The 15,191-nt window shown below is 40.1% G+C and overlaps 1 protein-coding gene across 1 annotated transcript in view; it reads right to left on the bottom strand.

The window, feature by feature from the left end:
* The window catches only part of PLPPR1 (phospholipid phosphatase related 1), a 256,655-nt gene that overhangs the window by 118,221 nt on the left and 123,243 nt on the right, over window positions 1–15,191 (bottom strand). The window contains exon 2 of the mRNA XM_014782029.2: window positions 3,307–3,414. Coding sequence (XP_014637515.1) covers window positions 3,307–3,369 — 63 coding nt within the window. The 5' untranslated portion in view covers window positions 3,370–3,414. The remainder of the gene's footprint in view (window positions 1–3,306; window positions 3,415–15,191) is intronic.

The raw sequence follows: 15,191 nt of genomic DNA on the forward strand, positions 1-15,191 counted from the left end.
ACCTAAGAATATCATTGATTCTTTAAGAGAAGCACAGAGCTATTGATTAAATATATAAACTTAACAAAAACTGAGGTTAAAATTTAAGAGTAAGCTTTAAAAGAATAGAAATATAACCTATAATTTACAACACAAAGGGGGATTAAAATAAATTAAGTAATCTAATCTAGGCGGCAGAGAACAGAAAAAAAAGAAGAAATGAAAGTCCACACTTACTTATAATTTAATGCTAAACATCTAAGTCTTCCCTTTAAAGTCAGCAACAAGGCAAAGATGTTTTCTACCACTGCCTCTATCCAACATTACACGGGAGGTTTAACCAAAGCCATAAGACTAGAAACACAAATTAAAGTCATAACAACAGGAAAAGAAACTACTCTGCTACCACTTGCAGATGAGGTAACCGTCTGAAAAAAAAGTCTAAGAAATATACAGACACGCTCATAAAACTAAGAATAGAGTTTAACAAAGTTTCTTCAAGGAAACTGATATAAAAATTGTTCCTATAACGCAACAACAAATAACCGGAAAATGTAATTATCTCTCATCAATTCCACTGCTGGGTATCAATCCAAGGGAAGCTCTTGCACACATGCACAGGGAGACAGAAATACGAATCTTTTCTGCAAAAAATTTGTAAAGAGTAAAAAAACATTACGAAAACAAAAAAAATCAACCAAACTGTCCCTCAGTAGATATATTCACACAATAGGACAAAATGCAACAGTTAAAAAGAATGCCTTGCCAATCTGGATAAATCTCAGAAACATAACATTGAATGAAAAGGCAAATTGCAAAAGGAAATTCAATATGGTATCATTTATGTAAAATCTCCCTAACATATTATTTACGAATCTATACACACGTAGGAAAAGAATGAAAATATGCATGAGAATCATGCAGGGGAATGAAGCCTCTAACTTAACATATATAGTTACTTCTGGGTCCAGGACAGTAGGACTTTAGTCATATATCTATAATATTTTATTTTCCTTGAAAAAAATATTTGAAGCTCACATGGCAAAATTTTAAGATTTGGTCTTGATGGTGGGTGCAGGGACGTCTGTTATATTATTTTCTGTTTGAATTCTTTCATAATTAAAAAAAAACAGTGAAAATATATTCATTGATCAAATTGACATTTTAACCAAGTTATTTTTGACCAAGTTTTCTGATATCCCTGTTATCATGCCTGAAAGAATGTAGGTAAACACTAAGTGTTGGATGAACGAAATTCACGAGAATCACGAGAGCACTCTGAGCTTCACCTCCTCCCGTCTCAATTTCTACTATATTCTATTTCACTTTCTTTTTTCCTTTCTCCCACCTGTTTCTGCGGGAAGTCACTGATATATCTTAAACTTCCAAGAAAGTAAGAATGACAATATAGCAAGAAAAAGAATAAACTATCTTTCCTTTCCTAGAATTTTACACTTATAATTTACGTTCGTGTCAAGTTAAGCCACAGAAAGACTGATTGATGTCTCTTCTTGCCTCTCCACCAGTCAAGCTCATCATCCACACATTAGAGGGGTGAAAATCTTCAGACATGTAGCTTCCAGCCATAAATTAAACGTCTTACTTTGAGGTTTGGTTCCCGTTTGATTTTTAAGAAAATTTGACATAAAATTGCTACCGGGAGGATAAAGATAATGACAGATGACTTATTCCCCAATTTCTCCCAGCTTACTTTAAAAATTTATTTTTCTTATAACAAAGAGAAAGAGTTTTAACATTGAAAACCAGTGCTATAGCCTTCTAGCCTTTCCACATGAGCAACAGGAGAAAGGACTCCTTTTACTTCTTTACAATTTCAATATGAACAACAGTAATTGGAACCCACAATATCCATAATGTATAGTACTGTCTGAACGGAGTTATCCTTGGTCTTGTATAGCGAGTTACAGGAAGAGTATTAAGAACACGTGTTTACGTTGAGAGATGAGTTCTTTGTTACCCTTTCAGAGATTTATCTCAGCTGGAGTCTACGTGTATCTTGACTTATATTAGCACCTCTGTTCCAACCTAATCTCCTATTTCCACCTGATTCTGCAATACAAACAGGTTCACAAATATCACCAGAAAATAAATCATCAAGTAATATTTGTTCATCTAAACTACCAAGGGATGCCTATAATATGAAACTCAAGGATCAGCCAAACACATATATGTCGGGCCAAAAATCAGAATGCTCAAAATTATCCAGTAGACTATAGAGACAGCTAACATTATTTCAAGAGGTAGAAGATAAAAATATCTGTTGCATTGACTCATAGGATGTGTTTAAGCAACATATATACGAAAAGTACATTTTTGCTAATATAAGTAGTGGTTTAACCCAAGTATCTGTTTTCACATGGGTAATAAAATGGATCAATATCCATGCTCCTGTCACACTCAGCCAAAAAGATTCCATGACACTAGAACACGCTATAGCTGACCCTTGGGATGTAGAAACTAGCCAGGCAGTTACCCAGAAAGAAAACTCAGGTACTTTTCAGCTGAGCTGTCATGTTTTAAACCTGACGTTTAGGATAAAAAACAATCCATTAGATACTCTGCCTCTTGAGAAGGCAGAAACTAATATCTATGGCAAATCAACACTTTGAGATAACCTGTAGTAGTTTTTATACATATAATTTTGCATCACATGATTCCAAATTTCCTAAAATCTCCATGTCTTTGTCTCCTCTATAGCAAACATTATAGAGAGCGAGGTACAGTGGGGAAGGGGTGCAAAAAATTTTAACCAAAAAGATGCTGGAGAAACTGTTTGCTGGTACAACCTTGGAGTAACTCAACAAAATAATTCATGACCAAAAAAAACTGTACATTACACAAGCTCTTAATACCCCACTAAAGAAAAATGCCCAGTAGAGATTGTCAACTCTAAGATTGTTTTTCTTTATTTGGGCTCCAAGGCAAAAGACCATCAACTAACATCATCTGTAAATCACCTGCTTACTGAATTCCTGAAACATGATATTGATTTTTAAAAAAACAACTTAATTAAAATGCTGCACTCATAATTAACAATATATTGAAGCCATCACTGAAAGTAGAAAAAATATAATAAAACACTATTATTTTGTACCCCATAGATGAAGTTTATAAACTGTCTTATTCTACAGCTTCCTATTCAAGAAATACTTTGCATAATTTATTAATTCTTTACCAATATTTATGCTATCAAAATTTAATTGTCAATCATGAGATTAAATAATTTTACAAAATAATCCAAGTTGTCAGCATAAAAACTGGTACTATTATTTCAATTTGTCCATAAAGGTAAAAAAATACACATACCTCAACAAATATAAAACATGGGATGATGGAATAACTTCGTTGAGTGTTGTTTCCTACAGCCATTTCTTACACCATGTAGCAAGGCTGCACCGTCTACAGCTGTCCAGGCTGAAACAGAAATAGGTAGCATGGTGTAAGAACCATATGTTTAACAGTCCCTTAGGTGTTTGCATAAAAATATCAGCTGCCCTGTAGATAAGCAGGCTGGGTACAAACAATGCAAAATAGTGATCTCCAACACAGTCAAGTCCAATTAATAATCATTCCAGGAAAAAGAAAATAATATATACTAGCCATGAACAGCCTTAGAGCCAAAATGACCAGCTAGGGAGCCCCTGTGTACATAGCTATAGTCAACAGAATTCTAATTGCCTGGTGCTGCACGGAGCCCTAACCCAGTAGATTGCCTTCATGCCATGACACAGTTTCTGCTACAAAACATGTGTTACTGTCCATCCTGCCTGGATCTCCTCTACCTTTGCCTGATCCTCCTGGTTTGCAACCTAGGGACTTGCATGTTTCTGCCCTTGCCTCTCCCTTTGGAGCTGACATTTGGTACTGAGGCACTAATCCTGACTTCCTTCCTTGACTACTCTCTGCCCTTGCTCCCTTGGCTACATGGCTATTAACTACTTTGGATTAACACATCACTGATCTCTCTCACTGGGTTCCCTCAGCCCCATGTGTGTGTGTGACCCCAAACACAAAAGGTTGACGTGATAATGCGTTCTCTTAACGTGGAAGAATGGAGGAGCTGGGGAACAGCAGATTATTTTATTAGAACATCTCTGTTCTACTTGGAACCAAAAATATTCCCATATTAGGAGATCGATTAATTGTGGTTCTTCTAAAAAATGCAACAAAATGGAGATTTTAGACTTTTATGAAACTTCCAGGCCAAATAAAAAGAATTTTTCCACTAGACATTTTATTCTCTATCCAAAGCAATATTGCACATATGTTTTAGGTATCTGCTCTTGATAGTTATCATTTTTCATTTTTCTGTTTCTGTGTCATTCTTCCCAAGAGTTCTTGTGGATTAAGGTATGAAGAGTGACACGGGGACTGCTAGTCCATGTGAATGGCCAACTGCACTTTTCTTAAAGGTCATGAATTAATGTTCATGTCTTAATTAATGTTCATGTCTTAAGTCATAATATAGCCCTAGCTGGGAGAAAATTAAAGAAATGTTTCATAGAGAAGATGGCTATTTAAGTTGATTAAAATAAAGGTAGCTGCTCCCCTATTAGAGGAGGATGAGAGAAGCATTTCAGCTAAAGGGAGCAGCAGGAACAAAGGTTCCAAAGATATGAGTCAGCCTAACATGTTTGGGAAAATAACATGAGCAAGCTGAATATATGAAAACCAAGGATGAGCTATAGATGCTACCAAAATGTGTTTATGTACAAGTGCTCTTTACACACAAACTCTCACAAGTAGAATACCTCAAGGATAAGAAATCGAAGATTTGTCCATTTCCACACCAGATAGGAACATAGGAAAAAAAAGAATATTGAGAGTGCTTTTTTCTTTCCTGGTAATTAAGTCAGGGCTCTTCATTTCTAGGCAGGTACGTATATTACGCATCAGACTTGTCCAATGGACTCAATGCCATCTCCTGAATGTGTTTCCACTGAATTTTCCACATAATTTCTTCTTGTTTATGAGAAGTATAACAATCTCTAATCAACCCAGGACAAATACAACAATTATTACTGATTACACAATGTCTGTTTTAGTGAAAACGGCTGGTGCTGGAGCATGGTCACAGCTGGATGGGGTAAACCTCTTTCATTTCTAAGTTGTGCAAAGGTGGCTCCAGCTGACCAGTCAAGGAGGCTGCAAAGAACAGAACTGCCCTTGAGAAAGAGCCACCATGACTCAGTGGGCCTTTCTGCCCAGGCTTGATACGGATCTAAAAGTGCCAGTGGTCAAAGTCACAGCCTGTGGTCACTCTCAGGAGCCCATAGTCTGTGATTTTAGGGAAACTAGAGCTTGCACTTTGTATAGAGAATATTTTGAGCTAATTTTGCTAAAAATGTCACGGTAGTTCCCTTTAAAGTTAGGAGGATATGAATTAATAGAGTTCACTAAAACAAAAATCTAACAAACAAATAAACAAGGCTATCAAAAATTGTACCCTTCCTAGTAAGCCCAGAATTCTGCAGTCTGAGCCCACACTGATTTAGGACAGTGTTTCTCAACCCCATCACTGTTAATATTGTGGGCAAATAAATCTTTGCTGTGAGGGGCTATCCTGAGCATTATTGAATGTTTAGGTACATCCCTGGCTCTACCCACGAGATGCCAATAGTAGCAACTCCCCTTCCCCAAGTGCTGACAACTAAAAATGTCTCCAGACATAGCCAGATATCCATACCCTTCAAGGGAGTGGAGGAACAGGGGGAGGAGATGACCACTAATTTAGGAGGATTGAAAGCAGAGCCCCCAGGACATGAGAATTTTTGAGCTGGTAAAGAACTTGCTTCACTGGGATCAAAGCCACAGTTTTGCACAACAGGACAAGCTTATGCCTGCTTAGTACCTAAGAGAGGGAAATCTGGATATTGTTGAGGTGCCTTCTTGGCATTTGGGGAAACAAAGGGCATGTCAAGCTCAGAGATCATGATTGGGGTGATAGTAAAGCCACTATAAGAGGTAGTTACTACCACTCTGAATCCCAAAAGAAGGCAGGGCTGTTTTATCCATTAGGTACTATAGGCCCAAGTCCTAAGGCCTGTGAGCTTTTTAAGAGCCCATGAAAACACATAAGAAATGAACCAAAAAGGAACCAAAACTATGCAAAACTAAATTAGTATGTAAGTATATGCCTAAAACTGTAAAATTCTTACAACTTCATTAATTACTCAATTTTGTACTCATAACAATTCATTTGAAAATGATTTGTAGGTGATATTCTTAATTCTAAAAATTCCTTTGCAGAGAAATTACAGATAATTTTAAATTAAATTAGTGACTCAGAAAAACAATTTCAAGAGAAGTTATAAAAGTCTTTTCATTTTGGCACAAAATAAAAATTTACTGTCAGATGTAGATTATTATTTATGTGTTTATTATCATATGGAGAGAAGCCTCAAAAAGTGAGTGTCAAAAACAAGCTTAAACAACTTTAAAATAGCCCTGGAGGGATTTTGCTTCCAGCCAAGAGAAAGTAACTGGGACTGGATTTCACACTTGACACAACTAAAAAACACAGAGAAAATAAATGAGACAATGGTATTCAAGGCATCAGACGTGAGGCAATGAAGAGCAGTAATGCCTTAAAAATGAGAACAAACAGAGGTGAGCCCTGCGATTGCACTAGTTTACTGCCTGGAGAGAGTTTCCAGGCCATGGTAGAGAGAGGGGAACCAGAAAAGTGGCCAGCGGTCTCCCTGAGTTGAGTAGATAGAGCTGGGAATGTGGGCAGCCCGAAGCAAATGGAGTACCAGAGAGGAGGATGCTGCACAGAGCGAGAGAGAGCTAGGTTGCTCTGCAGAGGGTCCCCCTCGAGTCTTCAGCAGAGCGCTGATGAGCATGGGAGGAAACTACCCAGGGCCTGGGAGAGAAACCATCCAGAAGAATTAAAGCCAATAATCATTGGTGCTTACACAAGGCCAAGAATACTTTCTGTTCCCACCAACCAAAATGAAAAGACTCCTAACTCGACAGACAGGAGGTAGAGGACATCAGTTTTGGTTAATTAATAACTCCAGTATGAAAACATTTCTCATCCAGGGACCACTAGTGGCACTGAGAAGTGTTCCTTGTAGAGTATTGTTGTTTTCCTTTAATTTGTCTGTTACAGAATACTGAATATTTATTGAGATTCTGGGCCACTGAGTGATGAGCTTTCCCCTGGTGTCAGGGGGCCCCAGAAGCAAGAATGTGACAGCACAATCCACGACCCAGGTCATGTCAAGGGCATCTCTGACATGAGTTTTACAAAATTTGATGTGTTGAAACTTTCTAGAAGTTCCTCAGAATTAGGTTGGTGTAAGAATGAAATGAGATTGTGTCTAGAAAGGGGAAAAATAGGGCTTATTTCTATGTGATCCAAATCCTGATTGGAGGTAAGGGTGGGTTAGAGTAGAAAAGGGAAAATTACAATGAAAAAAGGAGCTGTGAGGGTTACATTTCATCTTATTCCCCAGTCCTCAGGCTGAGCCATAATCTCCAAAGCCAGCTCATCTTTAACACATGTTAAATAGGCATTAACTTCCTCAGTTGCACTGAGCTACTCCTCACTGTTCTGGATGATTTCTATTCAGCACGTTATCTCCAACCAGGAGCACAGTTTGCATTTAATTTCCCAAAGCTGGAAAACTGAACTATTTCTCTTTTTTAAAGCAACAAAGACATTAAGGGATAGGAACAAATCGAATGGGATTGTACTTAGGCTTTTAAGAGAAATACTTTGTTCAATTTTAGAGATGCTTCTCAAAGCTTGTAAGAATGACAATGTGAAGACCTATACATAATAGGAGGGTGGCGTTGGCACTCCCTTTTTTCTCCAGTGTCTCACAGCCAGATCCATGGTCCAGACGGTGAGCTAGCCCAGACTAAGGCAGAGACATACACAGAGCGTAAAACCCACAATCCAGGGAAATCTGGAATTGAGTCAAATGTTTACAAAATACACAGGACTCAGGGGCCCTATGAAGATACCTGGGCCCCCACATTATTCTTGAGTAGCTTTTCAGACCCAGGGATCATTCCACGTCCATATGATCAGTATTTTTAGCTTTGTCCCTACTGCTTAAATCTGATGAATCACTCTCATAGTACCTCAGTCTCTCCCTGGGCCTGTATTCCTGTCAGGACCTCACTCAGTGAGTAGGACTCAGCCGCCCCACTTAACTACGTGAGTCCTTTGAACCTACAAGTATGCCTGGCTCACACTTCAGCCCTAAGCCTGGACGGATGGTCTGCAAGACAGCCATTGCTCCTTGCCACCAGATGATTACTTGACATCTAGGGTCTATTCTGCTGGGCCTCTCACAACTGAGGCAGAAGTTTGCCTGGCTAACATCGGAGCTTGAATAACTTTTTGACTCAGTTAAACGTCTCTGGTCCCATTTTGCAAGCGTCTCCACCCCATGGCCACCCCCAGCCTTTCTGCCTTCCAGCCACTCAGTTTCTGCAACATGCCAAGCTCTTCCTCACCTCTGGGCCTTCTCACATACTGCCTCAGAGAGTGCTCTTCCCTCCTCCATATTTGCCTAGCCAGTGTCTCCTCCTCCTTCAGGTTTGCAGTTCAACGCCCTTTTCAATGGGAAAGTTTCCTTAACTGCCCTGACTGGTTCAGTTCTATTACACAATTTATCACACTCCTTCATAGTATTTATTGTGTAACTGTTTAATATCTATTCCTTTCTAGACTGTCAGTCAGCTTGGCTCCATGTGGGCAGGGCCATGTTTGTCCTGCTCAGCACTGTAACCTTGGCACCTTGCACAGTACCTGGCACATAGTGGGTACACAGTAAACGCTAACATTAGCAATGTTTCTAAGCTGCTCAGCTCCATTGTTTGATTTCACATTTGCCCTGGGTCAGTTCCTTAGCTCCTCACTCAGTCCTAATCTAGGTCTTGGGTCAATCCTTTCTAGGTCTTGCTTGAACTCAACAATATGGTACTGATGTAGGTCTGTGGTCAATCCCTTCTGCCCACTCCAATGAGGTTATACCTTGGACCCCAAGAACAATGGAAAATAGGGTTTGAAAGTCCTAGAAATAACAATGTAAACCAGAACACATTTCAACATGGAAAATTGAAAGGGGAAATTATCCCCCTGAATTCTGCTCTGGGTTTTTTTTATTGTAAAAAAAAAAATCACTCTAGATTGGTGCTTTAAAGGTGTATGCCTTAATTAAATATAAAAGTTAAAAATTAAATTGGGAAACAAAAAACGAGTCCAAGTCTCCCTAAAAGTAAGCCATCTCTGTTAGGGACTAGTCTTTTAAAAACAACAAGGAGGGCCAGCCTAGTAGTGTAGCGGGTAAGTTCACGCGCTCCGTTTTGGCGGCCCGGGGTTCGTGGGTTCAGATCCCAGGCACAGACCCACGTACCACTTATGAAGCCACACCGTGGCAGGCATCCCACATAGAAAGTAGAGGAAGATGCGCACGGATGTTAGCCCAGGGCCAGTCTTCCTCAGCAAAAAGAGGAGGATCGGCAACAGATGTTAGCTCAGGGCTGATCTTCCTCACCAAACAAACAAACAAACAAAAACCAGGAGCACAAGGATGATGCCAGCCAGAAACCTCAGCAGCAACCTGAAGCAGCTGGGACGGGAGCCAAGAGCCAAGAGCACGCTAATATGTGACCGGCTGACGGGAAGGGGTGCCCTGCATCCTCTCACGACCTCCACCGGGAGAACTGCTTAGTAGGAGAACAATGCCCAGACAAGCAGAGTGTTGCCCTAATTCCTTTTTAAGTTGTTGATATTGTTTACCCCTAATTTTCCACCAGGAAAGAAAACAGAGCTGGAAAAAGTAGCAGGGCACAAAGGGCTTTTCTTAATTATAAACGAGTTAATGTTTCCTTCAATAAAATCAAAGACTGGAAGGAAATGAGGTTTGATGCTCAGTTAACCTGAAACCTTGAAGCATGGGAGCAAGAACCAGAAGTATGCACACGCGCACACACACACACACACACACACACACACCGAGAAGGGCTCAGAGATCAGGAAAGTTCCAGGGAAAGTTGTGCTCAGCTTGAAATCTGGGAAGAAGATAGGCAGAGAATATGTTGCAATTGCTCTCAATTGAAAAGTAGTGAATGTGATTCTTAAACATACTTAAGTATTTGTACGCTCTTGCACCTGGCTCTGGTTATAAAGTTTCAAATATAATTTCAAAGGTAACTGCAGTTATGAACAACAATGTTGTCATCAACATGATGTTGTTGTCATCAGGATCTATGTTGTAGGACTGACTATATTAAAGGTAAAGAATGTTTAATTGTGGTCTCTCACATCCTTCCAGTGAAAAATGCCCATTGATAAGGTTTAAGATGAACTATGTTAAAGTCTATTCTAAAATGAGCCCTATTTTAGAAAGGCTCTGGTGTTCCTAGTATCACAACACCTTTTACTAAACTATTTTGAAGACAGGCAGTGAGAAGAAGGTGCCAGTTTGTCCATCCACCCATCAATAAGGCTTTAGCAAGTACCTTCTAGGTGCAAGGCCTTAGGCTTTGAGTGATGCAAATATGAGTCACACAGTCACTGACACCAGGGAACTTACAACCTAGTAACAGCACAAAGGCAGTCTATTTAAAAAATAATGTAGATGATGTGAATTCATTAGAATAAGAAATTATTTCCATGGATGATATTTGAGGTGGGCCTGTGAGGACAGGTAAGGAGGTAGGAGATGGATTTCTAGGCATTAGGACTGGAGTGAGTCAAGTATGGAGCAGAACAGCCCAGACCACATCTATGGAATGGAATTATGGTTAGGAAGTTTGGCCAACACACAGGAGACACCAAGTAAATAGCTTTGGGTACAGCTAGAAGATTGGGGCTGCGTTGTTGAAGGCCAGGCTAAGGATTTTAGATTCTTTTCATTTCCTTTGGCTTACAGTATGTAAGATGGATGGTGGTGGGTCAACACCGGAGTTAGGAAGACTTATTAGGGGTCACTATCATCTATGTGAGACATAATTAGAACCACACAGGAGCTGGCTTCAATCTAGTTTTTGCACTTTTGAGATGAACAGGCAGGAGAGGTAGATGGGAGCCCCTGCTTGAATCTGGGCCTTTCTGAAGTGGCCTAGAAGGGAATTTGTTATGTTATTAAGGTCAGAGGGACCAGAGTTCCCTTTCAAATGTCCTAGCCTTTGGTTCTTCTACATTTCCCTTTGAATTCTGTTCTGGTTCTCATCTCCAGGCCCACAGTGGTTTCTAATGATCCAAGAGATGTGGTCACTAATTAAGTGGAGAGAAAAGTAGCAAAAGATCAAGCCCAGGATGAGAAATTGCTGTAGAAGACAGGAAATGCCCCGTAGCCTAGAATTGTAAAGTTCTTTTGAGGGTGGTGGTTCCAGGATATTAGACAGCGCCGTTATGCTCTTGCCCGCAGGGATGTATGTCACAAGCTGTTCTGAGAAGCGGGGAGGCTGTGATACTGTTGTTCTGCCAAGCAAGGCTGCATTTTCCAATTTAAAGCTAAGCTGCCCTGGAGCCAAGCTGTTTGTTTTTCAGAAGCAAAGACAGGGAGAGGAAGAGAGAGAGAAAGAGAGCCAGAGGGAGAGGAAGAGAGGGAGGGAAAGGGGGAGAGGGGGAGAGAAGGAGGGAGGGAGAGAGTGGAGAGAGAGGGAGAGAGTGGAGAGGGAGAGAGAGAGAGAGATCCATGAGTTGAGATACCAAATTTATCCTCACGTCAACTCTCTGGATCAGAGTGGTTTTGTTCTTGTCATCAAATCCTCGATCCTCGGGCACCCTCAGAATTCACTGCCAGGAAGTCCCTATGTCCTCATGACAGAGTAATTAATGAGCTCTGTTGGACCCTGTTAGGGTCTCACAGGAGACAGGAAAAAGCAGCAAGAGGAATTCCCTTTCACCCCGGGAGATTTCAGAGAAGAATTAGACAACACTGGCCTAAGCCTTAGTTTGCACTGCTGCACAATCAGGGGACGATTGCATGTATTCTGTGACTGAACCAACCTTAGAATTTTGAATGAGTATAATAATGATGATAATATTGCCCACTAGCCTCCTTGATAAAAATATACTAGGGACTTACTATTCCTTGCCAGGCTTTTTACAAGGTTATATACAGTTTTAGTTTTTACAGTTTTAGTTTTTACATTTAACACTACAATGCTTCTTGAGTTAACTGGCATATGGTATGCAGACGTGCTGACCATTCTTTTTACTATTGCAACCTGCTTCCCTCATCTAGCCTTCCTGACCCTCCTTACCTATTATCTACTTTCTCTTTTATCTATACCACTTGTCGTCTAACATATATAATTTATTATATTTATTATCTTTCTCAACCTGCCAGAATGTAAGTTTCACAACTCCTTGCCTATTTTGTGCACCAGTTGCACCCCAGTTGTCTCTTGGAAAGATGACATTAAGTAATTACAAGTGAGATAAAAACAATGTCTCTCTAGGATCTGTAATGGGGGACTGAACATAGTCTAGGGGGCCAGTAAAGCCTCCCCTGAAGAAGCAGTCTTTGGATGCATAGGAGTTAAGAGGATGAGTGGGAACTGTATTGCTGTCAGAGGGAATAGCATAGCGGGAGCTCCTGAAATGAGAGAAAGCAGGGCCATATGGCTGAAACAAAGAACACAAGCAATGGACATGTAATGAGGCTAGCGAAGAGAGGGCCCAGATGATACAGGGCCAGGCAGGCCGTGTTAAAAAGTTTGGAATTACAGTCATGCATTGCTTAACGAGGGGGACACATTCTGAGAAATGTGTTGTTAGGCGATTTCATCATCCTGTGAACATCATAGAGTGTACTTACACACACCTGGACGGCATAGCCTACTACACACCTAGGCTCTATGGTACTAATCTTATGAGGCCACCGTCGTATATGTGGTTCACCTTTGACGGAAACATCATTATGCAGTGCATGACTGTAATTCTAAGAACAACAGTAAACTATTGAAAGGTTTTAAGGAAGAAAACTGCCATGCCCTGATCTGCTCTTACTAACAATTGTTCAGGATAGAGAAAGTGGTTTGGGAGAGTGGGAGAAGAATGCACATGGTGAGGTGGCCAGTTGAAGGCTCCTGCTGTCATCTAGACAAGAGGACAAGGTGGGTTGGGTTAAGGCTAAGGCAATAGAGACAGACAGACAGGTGAATGGGGTCAAAAGAGAATTAGAAGAGCAAATAAGATTTAGTAACTGATGAAACTGGGAGTGGTGGGAATGTCAAAATGCTTTTCCTTATTTATTTAAATCCCTTAACTAAAACATACGTCTTTCCTGTACTGTCTCCAGTAGTGATGAACAGCTTCTGTTTACTCCTCTGTTAAGTCATCTGCAGCCTCCTCTTCCGTCTTTCCTCATGAATCTCAGTTGTGTCCTCTCAGCCTTCATCTGGCCCAGAATCAGGCGCAGCTTGGAAGAGACTATTCTTCAGAATCACCTCACAATGTCTCCTTTTAAAATACCCTTCTTAAAGAAAAAGAACAAAGCCAATGCCTTATTGCAAATTTATTCCCCAAATAAGTTAGGGTCCCTAAATATATAGGAATGCCCTTCCTTGTTTTCTTTTTGCCTTTCTAACTCCTACATATCCTTCAAGACACAATTCAACTACTCAGCCATAAAAAAAGACAAAATCCTGTCATTTGCGACAACATGGATGGACCTTGAGGGTATTATGCTAAGCGAAATAACTCAGACGGAGAAAGACAACTACTGTATGATTCCACTCATACGTGGAAGATAAGCAAACAAACACATAGATACAGAGATAGGGAGAACAGATTGGTTGTTACCAGAGGGGGGAGGGCAAAAGGGGTAAAGGGGCATATATATATGGTGACAGTTGGAAACTAGACTTTTGGGGGTGAACACAATGCAGTCTATACAGAAGTTGAAATATAATGATATACACCTGAAATTTATATAATGTTATAAACCAATGTGACCTCAATAAAATAAATTAAAAAATTTTTAAAAGGCAATTCAATGTCTGAATCTGCCAGGAAGCCTTCTTAGGCCAGTCATTCATTCACTCACAACAATCATGCTTTGACCCACAAATAAGCCATGCACACTTACTATCTGAGCCACTGATTTGGTGTTTAATCACAGGCAACACTAGGACATCAATCACAGGAGTGGGTAAGGCAATCTCTTGCTTTGTACATGACTTGCCTCTTGTATTCTCATTTTGTCTTTCAGTGAAACTCCAAAGTTCTGAGTTATCTTTCTATGGGCACATGGGTTATCTTTCCTTCCAGATTATAAACTACAAGACTGACCTCACTTATAAGTCCGTGTGTCTCTCACAGCATCCAGCACAGAGCTAAATGACAACACATGGTGAATCTTTGTGGTGGTTCTGAAGAGAACTGTGGAAGAGGTGACTAAAAGGTTGCTTATCTCCAACTCTTCCTCTCACTTCACCAACCTCTACAATAATGCCCCGCTGGGCATCGAGCAGGCAGTCAGCAAATGCTGGCTGTATTAAAATTGCCATATCTGTAGAAGACCCTGTGATTACAGTCAATTCATGAATATTCATAATAGAAGAAAAATGAATGAAATCAAACAACTAGCAACACCACTGTGGAGCAATAGTTTCACCTGTCCTTTTGCTAAAGTTACTGAAAAAAAAAACAAACCACTAAGTACTTTGAGTTTTCCTTCGTTTTTCCCTTTTCGTCTTTAGCGGCAACATAAAGGTGTCAAAAGGCCAGGACCAAAGGGATGAAGGCAATAGCAAAATTTATATAGCATTTACTTACTCATTTAACACTCACAACAACCCTATGAAATAGAGCCAATTATGAACTGCATTTTGATGAGAAAACAGTTACAGGGAGGTTAAGCAGAGTGCCCAGGATCACACAACTGGTAAATGTCAGAGCTGGGATTTATAATCTAGGTACCTGAACCCAAAGTCTGTGTACTTAGTCACCACATCAGTTTATTCTCCAAAAAATAAAAAAGGGAGCAAAAGGCTTAATCCACATCCCTGGTCATCAGTCTTCTGGCTAATGGTCAGTTCACTCTCTAATACACTGGTTCTTTTTAGAGTCCAATAAGCATCCAGAGCTAGTGATTCACTGATACAAGCCTTGAGTTTTTCCTAATTGTAAAGGAACTTCCACAAGTCATGGACCAAGATACATTCAATGACTGTATTTAGAAGACCTCTCATTCTTTTCTCTATCTCACTAAAAC

This window comes from Ceratotherium simum, chromosome 29 (assembly GCF_057802395.1).
Source record: "Ceratotherium simum simum isolate JZ-2026a chromosome 29, ASM5780239v1, whole genome shotgun sequence".
Lineage (NCBI taxonomy): Eukaryota > Metazoa > Chordata > Mammalia > Perissodactyla > Rhinocerotidae > Ceratotherium > Ceratotherium simum.